At 57.8% G+C, this 14,121-nt stretch overlaps 1 protein-coding gene across 2 annotated transcripts in view; it reads right to left on the bottom strand.

Annotated features, from left to right (window-relative positions):
• FAM171B (family with sequence similarity 171 member B) overlaps window positions 1-10,810 on the bottom strand; it is a 63,210-nt gene extending 52,400 nt beyond the window's left edge. Inside the window, exon 1 of one of the 2 annotated variants that reach the window (XM_077883400.1) lies at window positions 10,594-10,810. In XM_077883400.1, the coding sequence (XP_077739526.1) occupies window positions 10,594-10,810 (217 nt within the window). Of the gene's footprint in view, window positions 1-8,281; window positions 8,298-10,593 lie in introns of those variants that run through there. The other variant, XM_077883401.1, reaches the window with a different exon arrangement.
• Between the last annotated feature and the right edge of the window lie 3,311 nt (window positions 10,811-14,121).

Raw genomic sequence — 14,121 nt, forward strand, 5'->3', positions numbered from 1 at the left:
GCACACTGTGGAAGAACCTGCCTTATTTTTTTTCTCTTTTCTAAAAAAAAATCTCGAAATGATGAGTCATAAAAGCAGGAAATAAAATTCCAGAGAATACCAAAGATAAAAGGGAACAGAAAGGAAAAAAAAAAAAAAAAGGAACAGAATTACATTGTTATCACAGAAAGAAATGTGGAAAAAAAAAATCTAAATCAGATGTAAGAAAATCATCTCCTTCATTTGCCTTTTTACATCACTTTGAAACGCACTTGCAGAGTGCTTTCTTCCAGGAAACAGACCAAACGATTTCCCCTAAACCTGTGTCTCCGCGGTATCCTCTCCACGCCTGCAACACAGCACTTACCACGCTCTATTCTCATCTACAGTCTCTTGATCTAGTCCCCACTGGGTGTCCTGTGCAATCAGTGGTGAGGGAGCACCTGGCTAATAGTAGGTACTTGGTGAGCTTTATTTTTTTTTAAAAAAAAAGGATGAATGAAATCAGTCACTGTGGGAATCCCATATATTACCTCTGGCCCCATATATAAACCAATATACATTGTACTGAATTGGAGTACACACGTTTCCTTTTCCCATATATATACTTTCCAAAGAGGCACTCTCCTGATCCCAAACGTGTAAACCTTGGCCAGTTCTTTCCAAAAGCCCTACAGCCTCTTCCCTATATGATGCCCTTTCCCTTTATATCCTCTGTAGAGAAGCTACCTCAAGCATGGGAATGAAAGAAAGAATCTAATTAAATATTTCTCTACATGGGGTCATCCGCTTATTCCATAAATATTTACGCGGGACTACAACCCCAACCAAAACAATTATTGCACCTGGTCTCATCCGGCTTCTAATCTGGGGAAGGCAGATATGGAAATCCGGGGTGGGTGCCTGGCTACAAATCAACCGCCTACATTGAACAAGCTTACGAGAGCACATCACCGAGGAACCCAGCTCAGTTTGGAAAGTCTAAGGAAACCTGTTTAGAAGAAGTAGCATTTAAGCTGACATCTGGACTTTGGGTGAATTAGCCAGGTGAACCCCGAGCGTGTGTGTGTGTGTGTGTGTGTGTCAGAGGCCCCGAGGTCTCACTCAAGGGGCGGAGAACTACAGCTGAGACTGGAATAGTAAATCCTGCAAAGCTTCGTAGGGCACGTCCAGACCTTTGACTTGGTTCTCAATGTCCTGGGAAGCTTGATCAGATTTGTATTTAAAAATAAAACGACCCCTACGGGGTGGGGAGCAGATGATCCCCGTGGTTGCTCTGGGGAACGTGGATTTAGAGCATCAAGAATGGACACTGGAAGGCCATCCGTATGCCGATCTGAACTACGGCTGAAGAATAAACGGAAGCGGGGCAGGGGCAGGGGCAGTGAGGACGGGGAACGCGACCAGGGGAGGAGGACTCGGAGACAGGCGGCGTCTGGTGACAGGCAGATGAAGGGGGAGGTGCAGGCGACGGCAGGAGGGTACCCCGGCTCTCCCTCGCGGCCCAGCGAGGCGCTGCATTGGTTTTTAATAACAAGAAGCAAGGAGGGAAGGTTGAAGAATGTGGTCAAAGTTAAAAACTCCCACTTCTAAGAAACATAAATTCCAAGGGATTATAATTAAAGAAAAGAATAAAAGAGGAGATTTTTCTATTCTGGAAGGTGTGGGGGGAAAATGCAAGTGTCTAGTTTTAGACGCGCTTACACGGAAACACCTGTGATATACCCACAGAAAGGTCAAAATAAGTGGCCGATATATACGGGGTGAGCTCTGGGGAGTCTCAGCACGGAGATGGCACCTAAAGCAACGTAAGGGGTGAGACCACCTCGTGAGACGGGAGTGAGAAGACCGTGAGAAAGCGTTAAATGAAATGAAACCATGAACTATCTTTTCCTATTGTTGTGTCTTGGGATGTAAAGATATTTTAGCGACCTATATATTGCGGCATCAAACACTTCATGATTGCGATATTAGTCCTCGAGCATTAGTTCTTAAAAACAGCATAATTCTTGCCTAGCAAATCAGCCAAAGCCATAGACGCGATGCTGTATTACCGGTAGGAGACGCCGGCGGAGGGAAGGGCAGTGCATGGGTCAGTACATCTTCGTCCGCCTCCGTCAGGCCGACCTTTAAGCTGCTGGATCCGTGATGCCCCCCCTGCCCCCCCACCCCCCAGCAGCCCCTGCAGAGCTCCGGACCCTGAGCCGGTCCTTACGTCCACGGAGCGGAGCGGTCACAGGGAGACCTGCGTTGGCCAGCGGTGCCTATTTCTTTTTTGCAACACATGCTGCTGTCCCTTTGGAACATCAGAATGTGTTGAAACACAAATCTCTCCAACCGGATTTTCAAATGGAAGGAAAAAATTCTGCGATATAAAGTCGTCCCTCAAAACAAACTCCGCACTCTGCTGACCCACTCTCCGCAGCATCTAAACTTGCCCAATGTAACCAGTTATTCGTGAAAACCAGGGGAGGCATGCGTCAAAAAGGGTGAGTAGGAAAACCAGACAGGTTTCCGCGGGTTTACAAACACTATTAACTCAGAAAGCCCAGAGCAGCTCTGGGAACGGAAGCAGCAAGTCCAACTGCCGGCGGACTTAAGGCATTATAAGCCGAAATGACTATTTTGACCCCAAAGGTGTTTAAAGACCAAAGATTAATACATGGTTTTTTTTTGGTGGGTGGGGAAAGGCTTAGGATTTTATAAATGCCTTCTTGGGGAATTACGAACCACCAGGGTAGGTCCTCCTCTGCTAAAACTGATTGAGGTTTAGAATCAGGCCTAGAGGGATTAGATGACTCACAGAATCATCAGAGCCCTTATTAAGACTATTGACTTAATCTCAGTGACCCCATCCCTCAGTGGAAAGGCTAAAAGCCAAGATGCAGAGGGTTTCGGGGCTGACAGGCAAAGACTCGTGAGCGGAGGATTTTTTCGGGTATAAGGCATCCCACCAGTTGACCATACAATGGAACGTGGACATAAAGCAACGCGGAGCCGTGCGACTCAGCCCAAGGTGTCTGCTGCGCATGGGTGGCCGTTCCCCAAATGGGACGGAGAAGCCAAGGGATGAAAGGGGACTGCCCAAGGCACGTGCATCCGAAGGCACCAGCTGTTTTAAGGGGTAAGGCCTCCCGGCAGGACCAGTCACACTGCTGTCCCACTCACGAACCGGACCGGGTGCGGAGGGCAGTGAGCCCCCCCCACCCCCCGTACACCCAGGAGGAGGGACAGCCACAGCCCGTGAGCACCTTCCACTCCCCGGACCCTCCCTCGTTCTCGTCCCGGGGAGTCAGACCATTCCGGACTCCTTTCTCTCCAGACCCCAGGTTCACACCCCGCACTCACCCAAGCTCGGGCAATCACGACCCCTTCCCTGGTGGAAAGACAGTGGCCCGGAAGCAGCTGTAAACCACACGTTCTCTTGATTCTCCTCACTCAACTCACAAACGTGAATCCGTTGACGGGGAAAGTTTAGCGGATTTAAAAATCACTCATCTTGGTCATATTTTTCAAGGAAATCATCAAATTATCCTTGCTTATCAGCCTTATCAGACTCTGTACCTGCCGGGGGGCACCTCGACGTCTGTTCTAGCTCCCATCATATAGACGTGGGTGGCCGTTCCATCCCCGCCGGGCAAAGCACTGGGGGCCCGGTCATCTCTACCTCGTCCTAGTTCCAAGAGCAGAGGATTTCAAAAGGGCTTATTATAATCTGCAGAGTGAAAAATTCGTATTCTTAACTATCACATATATATTTTTTAAGATGTTATTTATTTATGCATGAGAGACACCGAGAGAGGGGCAGAGACACAGGCAGAGGGAGAAGCAAGCCCAATGCAGGACTCAATCCCAGGACCCCAGGGTCACGGCCTGAGCTGAAGGCGGCACTAAACCGCTGGGCCACCCGGGGATCCCCTACTATCACATATTTTAATTGATATTAAACACTGCTCCACTCTAAATAGCACTGGAAGTTCAGATTAGCTGCTTCATACCTTAGTATTAAACAATTTTCTTAAAAAATAAATAAATAAATAAATAAATAAATAAATAAATAAATAAATAAAATAATTTTCTTGCTCGTGATTATGAATGAGAGTTAAACTGATTAATTTGGGGAGTAGTAAATCATAGCTTTGCTGCTCAAAGTCCAAAAACTAATAGCACAAGTACATTAGAAATTATACTCTGACAAGTACTTATTTTATGAAGAGACGTCTCTAAATGCAAATATCTGGAACACACCAATTCATTTAAATACAGAAAGCAGATAGATATTTTGCAGTATGTTCAAAGTGTTGAAGAAATAGAACCCCCTTAACGATACTGAGCATATTTTGACAACTTAATTTCTATCATTTCCAAAAACAGGAGAGCAAGCAAGGGTGGAACAGGTCACAGGATCCAGTTAGCCGGCGATTCCAAGACACCTGCGACTTCTCATCAACTCCCAGGCATAGTTAGTCCATCAGGAAAAACAAACCGTCCACGCGTCCATCCTGCTTCTGTGTCTGTTATAGAGCAGCGGACGAGGTGGGTGGGAATAAAACCACGGATGCTGGATGTATTTTATCTCAGAAAATCCAAAGGATATGGAATTCGACAACATCCCCGGAGTACTTGCCCCAGGGATAAGCCAGGGCCCTCACGGCGGGAGCTCCGCGTTGAGTCTGGGCATTTCCCCCAGCTTCCAGCTAACTGGTCCCCTAAAGCCAGCGAGCATTCAGCTCCACACACACGAACTGGTATTGCCGTCGCTGAGTAAGCGAGTCCTAAAGGTCGGCAGAGCTAACAAGTCAATGAAAACGACGTCGTTCTTGATTCCTATTTCTTTACTGAACAGAAGCAAACCTGAACCAAGTGCGATAACTGATCGTGCTAATGCATACTGGCCTCTCAATTATTTTGGTTAGAAAAGCTCCTTCGGAAAAGAAGTACACGAGATAGAAATCAAGTTCTCGCTCCCGCAGATTTAAGATTTCATAAATTAAGATTTCATAAATTAAGATTTAAATCTTAATCTGTTTAAGACATAGAACCTTAACATGGAGATCTCCATTTAAGGTTTTTGTATTTATTTGACAGAGAGCGCGAGCACAGCAGCAAGGGGAGCAGTAGGTGCAGAGGGAGGGGAGGCAGGCCCCCCCCCACCCCGAGCAGGGCGCATGATGCGGGACTGGACCTCAGGGCCCAGGATCCTGCCCTGAGCGCTGCAATGCTACCAGGCCTCAGCAAGCCTGGGCATGGGTGCAGCGGGACACACCGGGCCCAGGACACTCTGGTTGCCTGGATCCCAGCGGCATGAGACATGGTGGCAGGGACACAAAGCGATTACCTCATCCTGACACAGGTGACCCGATGTGGAAGGAATCCCCTCCCGGGAATCACAGGGCGCCCAGGAGCTCCGCAGGCCTGGGACCTGGGACCTGGGACGCCGAGGCACGGGGATGCTGCTCACGGGGATATTGCTCGCAGGGTGCTGCCTTCAAGAGGCATCTCCCACGCTCTTTGAAGCCCACAGCAGCCCTGAGAGCTTCCGATGCACTGCCATCAACACCTAGCTTTCAAAGTTCCAGAATTTTCCAGGTAAATACTATGAGGCATACCTCTCCCCGAGCTGATGGAAAGCACCGTACCCACTTCCCAGCCAAGGCCACAGGGTGCCAAGGAAATTAAGACGCATGACACTAAGCCACAGGGATGGGCATGACAGGGCAGCTGACCCAGTTCGCCGGTTGCTGGAGGAGAACCCAGGTCAGTACTCTGAAGGAAAACCTAGTTCAGTACTCTAAAGGAGCAGCCAGGTCAGTACTCTGAAGGAGCACCCACATCAGTACTCTGGAGGAGCACCCAGGTCAGTACTCTAAAGGAGCACCCAGGTCAGTACTCTGGAGGAGAACCCAGGTCAGTACTCTGGAGTAGCACCCAGGTCAGTACTCTGGAGGTGCACCCAGGTCAGTACTCTGGAGGTGCACCCAGGTCAGTATTCTGAGGTAGCACCCAGGTCAGTACGCTGAAGTAGCACCCAGGTCAGTCCTCTGGAGGAGAACCCAGGTCAGTACTCTGAAGGAGCACCCAGGTCAGTACTCTGGAGGAGCACCCAGGTCAGTACTCTGGAGGAGCACCCAGGTAAGTACTCTGGAGGTGCACTCAGGTCAGTACTCTGAGGTAGCACCCAGGTCAGTACTCTGAAGTAGCACCCAGGTCAGTACTCTGGAGCAGCACCCAGGTCAGTACTCTGAAGTAGCACCCAGGTCAGTACTCTGGAGGAGCACTCAGGTCAGTACTCTGAGGTAGCACCCAGGTCAGTACTCTGAAGTAGCACCCAGGTCAGTACTCTGGAGCAGCAACCAGGTCAGTACTCTGAAGTAGCACCCAGGTCAGTCCTCTGGAAGAGAACCCAGGTCAGTACTCTGAAGGAGCACCCAGGTCAGTCCTCTGGAGGAGCACCCAGGTAAGTACTCTGAAGGTGCACTCAGGTCAGTACTCTGAGGTAGGACCCAGGTCAGTACTCTGAGGTAGCACCCAGGTCAGTACTCTGGAGGTGCACCCAGGTCAGTACTCTGAAGCAGCACCCAGGTCAGTCCTCTGGAGGAGCACCCAGGTCAGTACTCTGAAGGAGAACCCAGGTCAGTACACTCAACTGCAGGCGAGCTAGAGCTTTGTTCCAAAAACCCTATTGGGTCGTTCCTCCTCGGCCACATTAGAAACATTACAAAACCTGCACCGACGCAAACTGAGCTCCAATTCAGCACAGAGGCACGTGCTTCGCAGCCAGTAGCCAAGAGCAAGCAAGAGCTCCCTTGGGTCGCTAAGGTCCTGGAAGGAGCCGGGATTGCCCCGCCCGGGGTGATTAGGGGAATTCGAGCAGTAGCTGTGTCTCGCTGCAGGCCAGGGCTGGCCGGGGAAGGAGGCCGGCGGGGACCTTCTACGGCCACGTGCAGGGGGTGGTCACGGAGCCGATCCGCGTGCCAAAAACACAAAGTAGTACAGTTAGGGTGCGTCCACCTCAAGGCTGTCAGTCCTCCCCACCCCGGCCCCCCAGAGCCCGCAGTGGGTCTGGCTGCACGTGCGGGGAGACAGCGGCGCGGGGGCTCCCAGGCGGCGCTTCTAAAGGCTCCTCTACCGACCGGTACATCCGACGGTCTCCAGACCCGAAAGGCCACAACACGGTCAGTGAAGCGTACGAACGTTTCACACCACGCATCTCTGTCTCTCCAGAAGCTTCTTCTGCATGCAGAAGACCTTCACAAAGGTTCGAGGAGGTGCCCCGTGTCTGTGCCTCACGCGGAGAATCGGAAACGGGGCTCGTGATTTTCTCCAGCTCCCCTCGCCCCCCAGCAGGCCGCCCGCCTCAGGGGCCGTCGGAGCGGGCAGGATACGGTTTCCAGCTACCGCTGGCGCCCAACTTAATTCTGCCCCCTGGTCTCTCGGTATTTATTTCTAACAAACGCTGGTGCCGGTGGGGAAACCCGAGCTGCCACGTGCAGCGGCGGAGCCACCGGGCGGCCCCCAGCCCTGGTCCCTGCGCCCACTGCTCTGCAAAGACGGCGTCGTACAAGGTAATGAGAAAACAGACAACTTTTTTAACCCGCTGATTATTGTAATCCCATATTCAACTCCTTCACCCCCACCTCTAACTGCTCAGCAACACGGACATAGAGCACAGGAACCTTGAGACTGCGGGAACCCAGGATACGCAGCCCCGTCAACGCTCAGCTCCTCCACGACGCCCCGACGAGGCTCACACACCGGTCACTTTTCTGAGTTTTGCCCGTGACAAGGCCCGTCGTTCTTCACGTAACACGTCCAGAGAATCAGAAGCACCAAACGGAGTCGAGGAATTAACTCAAGTCCCTGCCAGGTATTTGGAGGTGTATTAATACCTCCTGGGTCAGAAGAGGATTGGAAGTGCCCTCGGGTGAAGACTGGCGACAGGCCGCGCTCAGAGGAGGATAAACACGAAAGTAGCTAAAGATCTAAACTTCTTTTTTTTTTTTTTAATTTTTTTTTTTAATTTTTATTTATTTATGATAGTCACAGAGAGAGAGAGAGAGAGAGAGGCAGAGGGAGAAGCAGGCTCCATGCACCGGGAGCCCGACGTGGGATTCGATCCCGGGTCTCCAGGATCGCGCCCTGGGCCAAAGGCAGGCGCCAAACCGCTGCGCCACCCAGGGATCCCTGTCTAACATTTCTTTACTTTTACATCATCCCCTGCTGACCCCCGGGACGGAATTTCACAAGCTACCCCAGCAGCACACACTTGATGCCGGCAGCTGTGCGCGTTCACTTTACTCACTTGTTCAGCCGACTGAGCCGAGCCTCGGCGCAACCCGCGCTCTTCCAAGTACTTGGAACACGGATAACCGGACGGACCGTGAGCAGGGCGCGGGCCCGAGGGCTCCCGACGTTCCGGGAGGAGGAGGCGGGCCCGCAGGACAGGCTGCAGGTAGCCAGGGCCCCGGGAAGAAGCCACGCAAAGGGGTAGCGGCGCTGCTCAGGAAGGGCGACTTCGCCACAGTGACAGCCAGCACGCCCGGGACGTCAAGCCTCGGAATTCCAGAGAAAATGGCAGGTGCAAAGGCCCCGCTCGCAAATGGACCACACGGAGCCCGTGTGCTGTGGCTGTTCCGGACTGAGACCGGGTCAGAGACGGAGGGGGGTGCATAGGGAGGGTCTACGCCTCGGGGCCTGGCATCTGGTGTGAAGGGAAAGGGCGGCCCCTGGAGGGCCGTGAGTGATCCTATGTCCCGTTTCTCAAAAGGTCACCAGCCGTGAGGGAACCGCAGGACAAAGGTTGCAGAGAGACATCTTCACTCGTCTATTGCTTGTATCTCCCTATAGGACTCATCGATGGACACCGCAGGGACCAGAACCCCAATCAACTGAACGGCTCCCTTGTCTGCCCCTGGCTCTGGGGAGTTTGTGGTTCAGGGAAGAGCCCAAGTCACAGTAGGTCACTCCGCAGGCCCTAATGGGATCTACTAGAGAGTGATCCCTTTATCCGGGAGCTATGTATTGAGCTAATACATAAATAAGACAAACATTGGGACAAACATTGGGACGCCCCGGTGGCTCGGCGGTTGAGCGTCTGTCTGCCTTGGGCCCAGGGCGTGACCCTGGAGACCCAGAATCGGGGTCCTGCACTGGGCTCCCTGCATGGAGCCTGCTTCTCCCTCTGCTTGTGTCTCTGCCTCTCTCTCTCTGCCTCTTTCATGAATAAATAAATCTTTAAAAAATAAAAATAAAAATAAGACAAACACTGCCAGGCTGTGGAACAAGGACGGTTTCCAGAGACATTTTCACAGGTGTCCTCATCTGCAGCTCGGTGCCACAGTTCTCCCGCCGTCGCAGTTTTTCATGACCCGCATCTGCACACAGACCCGCGGGGTCAGACCCGGGGTCACGGATTACGGTTCCTGGGGGAGGCCGGGTTAACACGGGGTCGCTCAGGGGTGCGGGTGCCTGGCCGGGGCGCCCCACGCTGGGGCTGGGCCTCCTGAGCATGCTCTGGAGTCCTGGGGTCCTGGGATCCGGGCGGGAGACCCCTGGGGGGCTACGGGCCTGCAGCGCGCGGGCGGGCGGGCTGGGTCACCTGGGGGGGGGAGCTGAGCTCAACCCTGCAGGGGGACGGGAGGGGGGGCTGAGCTCGACCCTGCAGGCGGACGGGGGGGGGGGGGGGGGGCTGAGCTCGACCCTGCAGGGGGACGGGGGGGGGGCTGAGCTCGACCCTGCAGGGGGACGGGGGGGGGGGGGGTGGTGGAGCTGAGCTCGACCCTGCAGGGGGACTGGGGGGGGGCTGAGCTCGACCCTGCAGGGGGACGGGGGGGGGGGCTGAGCTCGACCCTGCAGGGGGACGGGGGGGGGCGGGTGGTGGAGCTGAGCTCGACCCTGCAGGGGGACTGGGGGGGCTGAGCTCGACCCTGCAGGGGGACGGGGGGGCGCTGAGCTCGACCCTGCAGGGGGACTGGTGGGGGGGCTGAGCTCGACCCTGCAGGGGGACGGGGGGGGGGCTGAGCTCGACCCTGCAGGGGGGCGAGGGGGGGGTGCTGAGCTCGACCCCGCAGGCGGACGGGCGGACTCCACCCCCTCCGGCCCACTAGCAGCACCTTGCGCAGGACCAGGCAGCAGATGTTTGCACAAGAAGAAAGGTGGGAGCGCGGGTCGCGGTGCGGGAGCCGGGGCGCAGCGGCCCAGCCTGCCGGAGCCCTGATGCTCGCTCTTCCTCCTCCCCCCGCGGGCAGGCGGCCTGGGCGGGCCCCCTGCTGCCCCGCAGCCCGCCCCCGCCCCAGAGCCCCGGCACCTGCGCGCTCGGCGCCGCCAGCAGGGGACCAGCAGGGGACGGCCGCGGGGTCCCGACGGCGCTGAGGGACGCGGCCTCGCCCCCGCCCCGCCCCGCCCCGCCCTCCATCTCCCGGGCTGTTCCATCGTGTCTCTCGGCGGGTCCGTGGAAGGAGGCCTGCGGGCCGACGTGCAGCCTCCCGGGAGGGGCGGGGGGCGCGGGGGCCCCGGCAGGTGGGCGCGCACCGGCGGGGCGGGGCGGGGCGAGGCGAGGCGGGCCGGGCTCCCTCCCCCTCCCCCTCCCCCTCCCCCTCCCCCGGCGGCACCTACCTGCGGCGGGCGCGGTGGGCGAGGGCGCCGGGGGCCCCGGCCCGTCCCGCGCGGCCTCCTCCCGCTGCCGCTGCCGCTGCCGCTGCTGCTGGATGAGGCTCAGGTCGGAGCGGCCGAGCTCGGCGCGGGCGGCCGCGGGGACCAGGCGCGCGCTCAGCAGCACCGCGGCCAGGCCCAGCAGCACCGCCCCGGGCACGCGCCGGCCGAGCCCCGCCATGGCCGACAGCCCGCGGGCCGCGGGGGCATATTGCGGGCTCCGGCGGCGGGGCCCGGGCTGCGCGCTCCCGCTCCCGCCCCCGCTCCCGCCCCCGCTCCCGGCCCCGCTCCCGGCCCCGCTCCCGCTCCCCGGCTGCCTCGCTCCCTCGCGCTCGCGCTCGTGCAGTCTGCGGCACCCAGCCTCGCTGGGAGGAGGAGGAGGGGCGGGAGGAGGGGCGAGGAGGGCGGCGAGGGCGGGGAGGGGACGGGAGGAGGGAGGGAGGGAGGGAGGGAGGGGAGAAGACAGGCGAGGGATGGAGGACAGGGTCTGCAGGAAGAGGGAGGGGTCCGGGGAGGAGGGGGCGGGGCTTGTGGGAGGAGGGGCGGGGCCCGCGGGAGGAGGAGCTGGGTCCACGGGAGGAGGGGAGGGGTCCGCGGGAAGGGGGGAGGGGAGGGGAGGGCGGGCGCTGGAGGAGAGGGTCCGCAGGAAGAGGGAGGGGTCCGGGGAGGAGGGGGCGGGGCTTGTGGGAGGAGGGGCGGGGCCCGCGGGAGGAGGAGCTGGGTCCACGGGAGGAGGGGAGGGGTCCGCGGGAAGGGGGGAGGGGAGGGGAGGGCGGGCGCTGGAGGAGAGGGTCCGCAGGAAGAGGGAGGGGTCCGGGGAGGAGGGGGCGGGGCTTGTGGGAGGAGGGGCGGGGCCCGCGGGAGGAGGAGCTGGGTCCAAGGGAGGAGGGGAGGGGTCCGCGGGAGGGGGGGAGGGGAGGGGAGGGCGGGCGCTGGAGGAGAGGGTCCGCAGGAAGAGGGAGGGGCCCGCGGGAGGAGGGGCGGGGCCCGCGGGAGGGGGAGGAGCCCGCGGGAGGGGGGAAGGGTCCGCAGGAGGAGGGGAGAGGAGGGGTCTGGGAGGAGGGGAGAGGAGGGCGGGGCGTTGAACGAGACGTCTGCAGGAAGATGGAGGGGTCCGGGGAGGAGGGGGCGGGGCCCGCTGGAGGGGGGGCGGGGCTTGCGGGAGGAGGGGAGGGGCTTGCGGGAGGAGGGGAGGGGCCCGCGGGAGGAGGAGCGGGGCCCGCGGGAGGAGGGGAGGGGTCCGCGGGAGGTGGGGAGAGGAGGGCGGGCGCTGGAGGAGAGGGTCTGCAGGAAGAGGGAGGGGTCCGGGGAGGAGGGGCGGGGCTAGCGGGAGGAGGGGCGGGGTCCGCGGGAGGAGGAGCGGGGCCCACTGGAGGACGGGAGGGGTCCGCGGGAGGGGGGGAGGGGTCCGCAGGAGGAGGGGAGAGGAGGGCGGGCGCTGGAGGAGAGGGTCTGCAGGAAGAGGGAGGGGTCCGGGGAGGGGGGCGGGGCTTGCGGGAGGAGGGGCGGGGCCGCGGGGGAGGGGAGGGGTCGGGTTCGCAGCGCGGCCCCGGGGTGCGCGGGTGGGGCGGGGCGGGGCGCTGCCCGGAGGGTGGCAGAGAAGGGAGAGCCCCGGGGGAGGGGGAGGGGAGGGGGCCGCCCCGGGGGCGCGGACGCGAGCGGGGCCCCGGGGCCGGGCAGGTGGCTGCGGCGAGCGGCGAGCGCGGCTGCAGGCGGCAGGTGCCTCCACGGGGCCGCACGGTCGGGAAGGGAGGACGGACGAAGGCGCGCGGGGCGACGGCGCGGAGGTGCCGGGGGAGGCGGGAGGCGGGAGGGCCCGCGAGGCGGCTCCAGGCCGCGGGCGCACAGGTGCTGGGGTCAGGTGGGCGCGCGTGTGCAGCCGGGGGCGGGGGGTCGCCTGGACGCCGCCCCGCCCCCCGTAAGGTCAGCCGTGGTCGGTGACAGCCCGTCGTGCACCCTCGGGGCTCAGGTGCCCATTTCCCTGATTGGATCGCCCCTTTGCACGCTCAGCATCTTTCTGCATGTAGCTCGCGATACTGACTCCCTGGGAAAAAAACCCAAACAGTTGTCAGTAGCGACCACGTCCGCTGCGCTGCAGGGTATGAACCTACATGACCGCAAAGGAAGCAACACCAGCTGCGGGAGCCACAGGCAGGCAGCTCTGTCCCCCCCCCCGCCCCCCTGTACCCTCAGAGCAGACCCCACGGGGAGCTCGCAGCGTCCTACCACGTGGTCCCCGGGGAGCAGCGCGGCTGCGGCCTGCCCGACCCTGCCCCAAGTGCCTCCACCTCACCTCTCTGCACCGCTGGAAACGTGTACGTGAGTTTGCATTGCTTGTTAGTGATTTTTAGACAAAAAGGAATTACGTGAGCTTCATAGGTTTGGGGAAATATGCCCAGGTGAGGCCCCTCACACTGAACAGCACTGCAGCCCCCCGGCTCCGCCTCGCTTCTGTGGCCAAGAGCTCCCGGGTGGGAGGCTGAGTGCACAGGCCCCTCGTGGGCCCATCAAGCTGTTTCCGTTGCATTTTCTTCCCCGTTGCCTCTGCTCCTGGAGGGAGGAAGGGGGAATGGAGACAGCTCCAGGAACCTGCGGGGCAGACCAGAAGGAAGGGAATGCGGCCAGGATTTCTGTCCTCTGCCTCCGAGTCTTCTGGAGTATGTTAGAAACTGACCTTCCAGAGGCAAAACCGCTGATTCCATGGCCCCAGTCGAGCGTGGACATCAAGTCTTTGGACACTATGGACCGTTTAAAGAAATAAACTTTATCAAGATGGTTTTCAGATGATTTTTAAATGCAACATTACTCATAGAGCTTAGGCCCAATTTCAGTGCAAGATGCAAAAGCCGTATTATCTGATGCAACCAGAGCCAGTAGTGAATCCAAAATAAGAGGCCAAAGAAATAAATATATCTTAAATATGTTTTTTTTTTATTTTATTTATTCATGATAGAGAGAGAGAGAAAGAGAGAAAGAGACACAGGCAGAGGGAGAAACAGGCTCCATGCAGGGAACCCGACATGGGACTCGATCCCGGGTCTCCAGGATCAGGACCTGGGCCAAAGGGAGGCACTTAAACCGCTGAGCCACCCAGGCTGCCCCTTAAATATGTTTTAGACTGCTTATTTTACCTTAAAGTAGGCAAATGGACATTTATTTACCAAACTTCTAATGTAGGACCAAGGTTTCTTTTTAAGTATCTAGCCACAGCCTAGGGTTTGAAGTCATAAACCACAATCATAATACACCTCTGTGATTTGCAGTTTAAATAGAAAGTTCTTAAAGCCTCTTGACAAGCAATCCGAGGGCTGAATCTGTTGAAAGTTTTCCCCCAAATTTTACAATTTTCTCACCCACTTAATATTAAACTTTGCTTTCATAGAAAAATACACTGTTCAAATTTATATTTCATCCATTCCTTAAAATACATAGAACTGGCAAAAACGACGGACTTTCGGCACACACACAAAGCGACCCGGGCGAGCAAAACCG

Source organism: Canis aureus, chromosome 34 (assembly GCF_053574225.1).
Source record: "Canis aureus isolate CA01 chromosome 34, VMU_Caureus_v.1.0, whole genome shotgun sequence".
NCBI classification, from domain to species: Eukaryota; Metazoa; Chordata; class Mammalia; order Carnivora; family Canidae; genus Canis; species Canis aureus.